Source organism: Diorhabda carinulata, chromosome 1 (genome assembly GCF_026250575.1).
Source record: "Diorhabda carinulata isolate Delta chromosome 1, icDioCari1.1, whole genome shotgun sequence".
NCBI lineage: Eukaryota > Metazoa > Arthropoda > Insecta > Coleoptera > Chrysomelidae > Diorhabda > Diorhabda carinulata.
In genome coordinates, this window is record NC_079460.1 from 18,662,437 (window position 1) to 18,668,592 (window position 6,156).

General features: G+C 31.2%; 1 protein-coding gene across 8 annotated transcripts in view; it reads left to right on the forward strand.

The window, feature by feature from the left end:
• LOC130897008 (myosin heavy chain, striated muscle) overlaps positions 1–5,931 on the forward strand; it is a 34,261-nt gene extending 28,330 nt beyond the window's left edge. For all 8 annotated transcript variants that reach the window (XM_057805498.1, XM_057805482.1, XM_057805490.1 and 5 more), the window contains exons 19-24: positions 139–516; positions 3,007–3,244; positions 3,300–4,577; positions 5,143–5,249; positions 5,532–5,625; positions 5,728–5,931. In XM_057805498.1, the coding sequence (XP_057661481.1) occupies positions 139–516; positions 3,007–3,244; positions 3,300–4,577; positions 5,143–5,249; positions 5,532–5,625; positions 5,728–5,766 (2,134 nt within the window). In that variant the 3' untranslated portion in view covers positions 5,767–5,931. The remainder of the gene's footprint in view (positions 1–138; positions 517–3,006; positions 3,245–3,299; positions 4,578–5,142; positions 5,250–5,531; positions 5,626–5,727) is intronic.
• The last annotated feature ends 225 nt before the right edge of the window (positions 5,932–6,156 follow it).

Consider the following 6,156-nt stretch of genomic DNA (forward strand, 5'->3'; position numbering starts at 1 on the left):
TAAGGAATGAATTTAGTATTGTATTTAATTAGTTTATAATATATGATATTTAGTAGCTCAACAATTAGGCTCTAAATTATATGTAACTAAAATAATATTATTGATAAATTATAAATATTTATTTCTTTTATGTTTCAGACAATATAAAAATCTCAAACGTGAGACAGAACAACTAGAATCAGAATTAAAAACTCTAAGAGACACATATAACTTCAAAAACGATACTTGGATCAAAGAGAAACTAGAACTGGAGTCAAAATTAAAATCAAGACCAAATTCTATTGGAAGTGACTCGGATAGACAAAGACTGAAAGCGCTGCTCGAAGAAAAACAATCAGAGTATGACCAACTTAAAAAGGAGTATGATGCTATTCATGGCCAAATGGACTTCATGAGAAAAGAAAGCGATGATCTTAAGAAAAAATTAGACGATTATGACAAAGTTAATAAAATACAAAGAAATATTAATGCAGATAGTAGTGCTATGGAAAAGGAAATTAAACAGCTAAGGATAAGGTATTTTATATTTCTATTAGAGAATAGCTAACTTTTTCAAATACTATTTTATTTTTAATGGGATGGTTATCTCAAATCTATTATGAAGAGTTATACGTCGAACCCCTAGCTGGATTAGGTCCGCCTCAACGTCCTCCGACCAGCGAAGGCGTGGTCGTCCTCTCAATCGCCGTCTTCCAGGAACTACATACATGGCTCTGCGACGGTATCCATCAGAAATCGCCATGAAATCCTCCAGATTCTCCACGCACCGTTCTCGCAAATAGGGCCAAAAATCTTTCGTAGGATCTTACATTCGCAGCAGTTCAAAATCCGCTCACTTGTCGTCGTAATAGTCCATGTCTCGCATCCCTATGTAACTACGGAATGGATTATTGTCTTGTAAATTGTGAGCTTTGATTGATTTTAAGTCTTATTGCTTCAGCTGCTCGCTCGAACTCCTCAACCGCTACTGAAAGAGCAGAAGTGGTTCTTGCTATGATGTCTACATCGATCTTTGATTACCATAATAAAGGCCAGTTGGTTTAGCTAGTCTAGCAAACTAATAACATTCTTATTTCATGTGTCTAGATTTAGATCACAATGGTTGCTGTAAAATTTGAGAAAAGAAAAAAAATGTTTGTACAAGATTGTGGAGAGCAATGTTTAAGAAATTTTTCACTGATGCATTGTAAATGAGTGGGACTATTGAAATGTGGGAAGAGTCAGCTGACACATCCAAGAATAGGCCTGGCGTAAATCGCTTTTATGATGTTCAAGAAAATTCAAACGTTCATCTACAGGTGCTTATACGAGTTATCTGCAAAAATTCTTGACCAAATAGGATAAGTAATGAATACCTATAGAACATAACTGAAGAAAAGAAAATAGACATAAGGATTACAAAGCGAAAATGATAGATCCACTATGAAAACCAGAAATAAACATAACCACGTAAGTGTTTAATTATAATACAATAGGCAGAATGAAAAGAGGTAGACCTGTACAAACATGGAGAAGAACTCTCGTGAAAGAACTGCAACAGATCAACTTAAAATTGAAAGAGGCTACAGATATAGCCTGAACAGAAGAAAATGCTTTAAAAACTATAGAAAACTAGGAAACCCAACAAACAAATTGGGAATAAATCGGACGTTTGATATTTGTACTTGTTGTTGAGAATTGAATTGTTTAATGATACTCCTATTAACAGCTGAAATATAGAAGGTAATAAGAAGCTAACAGAGTATAGATAATAACAGTAGACAGCAAAAAAGTCACATTCGGATGAAGAAATCTCCAAGAAAACAGAGTATCGATTCTATTCATACTTTTTTCATATTTTTCTAATCAATTTACCACTCATTAAATTGTCAAACACAAATCCTACCTGCTAATATACCTGAAATCTATTCATGAACCTAAATCTGAATATTATAAGAAAATATGAATGAATACTTTATCATATTATATTGAAAACACATTTAAATATATATAGCCTATTTCTAATGTAATATATAGTCCAAAAATTAAAAAAAAAGTCTTCATTGCTGGCTGAGAAGCATAATTTAAATATAATTTCTACATAAACACTGACTACTATATTATATTTTAATGTTAAATAATTAATTAGACGAAACCCACATAACGACGCATGAAGAAAGCGACCTCATCGTTTCACCACAGATGCTGAAACATCGACAGGTACCCTTCGCTCCACTGGGAGCTATATGACGATGATGATGAATCACTTCTACATTTTTTTTTACATGTAACTAAACTCAGATTTAGATTCCAATGGTAGCTGTAGAAGTTGAGAAAAGAAAAGTGTTGATACAAGATTGTTGAAAGAAATGTTGAATTTAAAGTATTTTCCACAAATACATTTTAAGTCAGTGGAACTAAAATGTAGGGAGAGTTGACAAAAATTCTATCAAGAATTTTATTGACGCATCTAAAATTTATTCACTTATTCAAAAATGTAGGTGAAGATAATTTATATGAAAAACGTAGCTTCTATTATTTAAACCGTTGAGGTAGAAATCTTTACACTAAAGTTTTGTTTCTTAAAAGTATTGAAAAACTGAACCTATAATTAGGTTTTCCAAAATTACCGGCCAAAAAAATTAGAAAACTTCTCAATTTTTTTTGTTCATATGAAAAGCCCAATATGGGAGAATTTTTTCATTTTGCAGAAAAAATTGTAGCAATTATAATAAGCTTTTATTTAAATGCTGTACAACTTATGTAGGCTACACAGTTTACTACAAATCTTACAAACTGAAAATATGAAGAGTGTGGCTATATTATGGAACAAATTCTTTATTATCCAAAAAATTTACCCTTTACAAAAATCCTGAAATATGTCGATTTTTTAAATAAAATGTGAACATGGTAAGTTCACCGAATATGGGTCTTGTAATTCCTAATTTGACAGATTTTTTAATATTGTATTCAGTAATGGCATAGTTGGTTAGGTTTTACTAATGTATTCTTGGAAATATTTCACAGGCTAAATAATCTCGAGAAAAGTAAGAAATCTGACCTAGCGGAACTAAAAATGAGATATGAAAGTCAAATGAACGTTGTAAATGGAGAATTACAGTCCTTACAAAATCAATTGAGTAGATTTAAAAGAGAGAAAGATACGTACAAACATATGTTAGAAATGGCTCAAAAAACTATTGGAGATTTGAAACAGTCACCAAAATTACCCAGAACAGAGCCTAAAACTATTCATTACGATGAGGTAAAAACAAATATTTACATTTAATTTCATTTAAATGGATTTTTCTTTATTTTAGCTAGAAGAATCCAAGTTGAAAGTGGCAACATTGGAACAGCAAATAAGTTGTATGGAAGATGAGTTATCAGAAGCTAGACTAGAGGCTTCAAGATTGAAAACGGAGCTAGTTTCAGAGCGTTCATCATTTGAAGTTAGATTATCAGAGATGCATTCCAAAATAAATGAGTTAGAAGAAGAGAAAGTACTGAATAGTGGTAGGACAAAAGTGGTAGGTATAAGAACAAGAATGGAATTGGCATGGCAAAAAGAAAGAGAAGAACAGCAAAGACTGCTACAAGAAACGGCTACATTAGCCAGAGATTTAAGACAAACTCTTTTTGAAGTTGAACGAGAAAGAGACAAAGAGAGATTAGAAGCTAAACGTAAGTTAGATCAGTTAAAGAAAGCTTCGGAGGAAGATCAAGATGAAAATAAGAAAAAAGTCACAGAACTGCAATGCGATCTTTTAGAATTGAGAGATGCTCATGCGAAATTACGAACAACTAATGAGAAGTTGAGAAGAGAAAGAGAAAAATATGACAAAGAGCGAGAAGAATATCGATCAATTATGAATGGTAAGAAAAAACTTGATCAACAAGGTGACGACAGGAAAATAAATACTTTAATTGAGCAAATGGATACATTGAAACAATTAGCTCCAGAACTGTTTTTTTCTAAAGAAAATGAAGCTCCTTATACTCCAACTCCTCCAAGGAGAACAAAATCGAAATCTAGAGAGACTTCTCCTGCTCTGGAAAGGAGGGAAACTTCTATGGGACCAGAAGAGAAACAGCAACAAATTCAATATATAATGCAAAGACTTGTCCACACAACTGAAGACCTAAGAAGATTTCAACGATTTTCAGAAGACGATGCCGAAAGGGAACGTATTAGAAGAACAATGGGTGTGAGAAGAGCTACTTCCACAGAACATGACAATGTTGTCTTAAGACATAAACCTGACCTAAGAAGAAGCTCTGGACTTTCACAAGGAAATTTAAAACGTAAAAGTATCTCATTAGAACATACTATTCAGACAGAACAAAATATATGGACCAATGATAATAGTTTGTCTAGTCTGAATTCATTGGATCTTCATTCAGATGTTGAATCTGGAAGAACAAGAAGAGACGCAAGTTTGGATAGTAGGTTATCAACTGGTTCTACGCAAAGTGATTCAGGTGAAAAGAAGAAGAAGAAAAGTTTAATAGGCAAACTTAAAAAATTAACCAAATCAAGAAGTATAGATGATAAAGATCCAGACACTTTTCCACCGATGAGACCGTTATCGTCCAAGGTATTCAATTACATTTATTTTACTAATATTAACTAACAGGTTAGGATATAAAAGTTTGGAGTATGTTAAAATTGATAATGATATATTTATCTTTTGATTTGTGACTTTATTTCGATTATTATTAAATTATAATCTTTTATAGCAGGTAAATATATTTTTACTAAGCTTTACTTCCTATATGTTCATTATTTATCCAATTTCTTTATTGTTAGATCATGGTAAACATTTAGTTGTTCTTTACCCTGTAGAGGTTTTCGATACTTGAGCTTTGGGATTTCTATTTCACCATTTCTTGTGTTTTTAATCCATTGATACTTGAGGTTTTTTTAAATATAGTAAAACTTGGTTAGGTGGGCTTTGGATATTTAAGAAACCATTATTTTTGATAATAATTACGAGGTTCTGACACTTCTGCACTGAAAGACCTTTATTGCTAGGAATTTTGAAACCTTTTAAACTGATTTTTTAGATTATATATATATATATATATATATATATATATATATATATATATATATATATATATATATATATATAAATGTAACTCACTATTTTGCTATTTTAGACAAATTCGGGAGAGAGCATGGAGGACACTAAAGGAAGTAAAAAAGACTTAAAAGAAAGAATTACTGGCATATTTAAAAAAGCAGGCTCTACATCAAGGAGTAACAGGTATACTTTAAACATAAGGATTTTGCAGAAACCTTTAATTAATGCTGAAACATATGTCTACACCTTAGCTATTAGTCCAATTTCATAGAAGTTATACGAGTTGATCCTCTCGTTAATAATTTCTCCTTCTTACTCCTTTTCCTGTATTTCTGGAAAATTCACTAGCAGCAAAGATTCATCATTTTCTCCTGATTCATTTATCAAACAGAATTGAGTTGATTGCAATTCTGCTTTTAATAGGAATTAAAGATGATTATTTTTTATGTTAATGAATTTTTTTAGTGTTGAAAGAGGAATCGAAAAAAAACATGAGACTAGTTCTACACAAAGACCTTTGGTGAGGAATGGCAGTAATGGTCATTTAACAACATCCAGTGTAAGTACTTCATTGGAAAATACAAAAAGAGTATATACATACAAGTAGTATACATTTAATTACATCAATCGGAACGTCTGAAATAACCCCATTACTTTTTAGGATACTGAAAGCTCAAAATCTAAATCAAGAAGAAGCTGATACTAAGGAAATTCAAAAACTAATACATTTTCTGTAAAGAAAGATATTTTATTTGGTTTCTAATAGAATTGGTTCATGTTTATATACAAAAAGATTTATAAACAGAATAGCGTAAGAAATAATTTATTATAAATATATATAATAAAAGATTCGTCTAGTCTGGAATATTGTTTTTTACTTCTAAGATTGTTCAGACCCTTGATACGTAAAAGCTTCAAAACAAAAACATATTGATCATACCTCGTACATCCTTGAAAATGCGCTATATTCATTCAAGAAACGAAAAGTCAATTTTATTCTTCCAACTTAGAAATAAGATAGTCCCGTTGGTTTGTTTTTTTAATGGGATAGAAATATTTTTATGTAGGATAAGGTTAATTTCGGGAATGG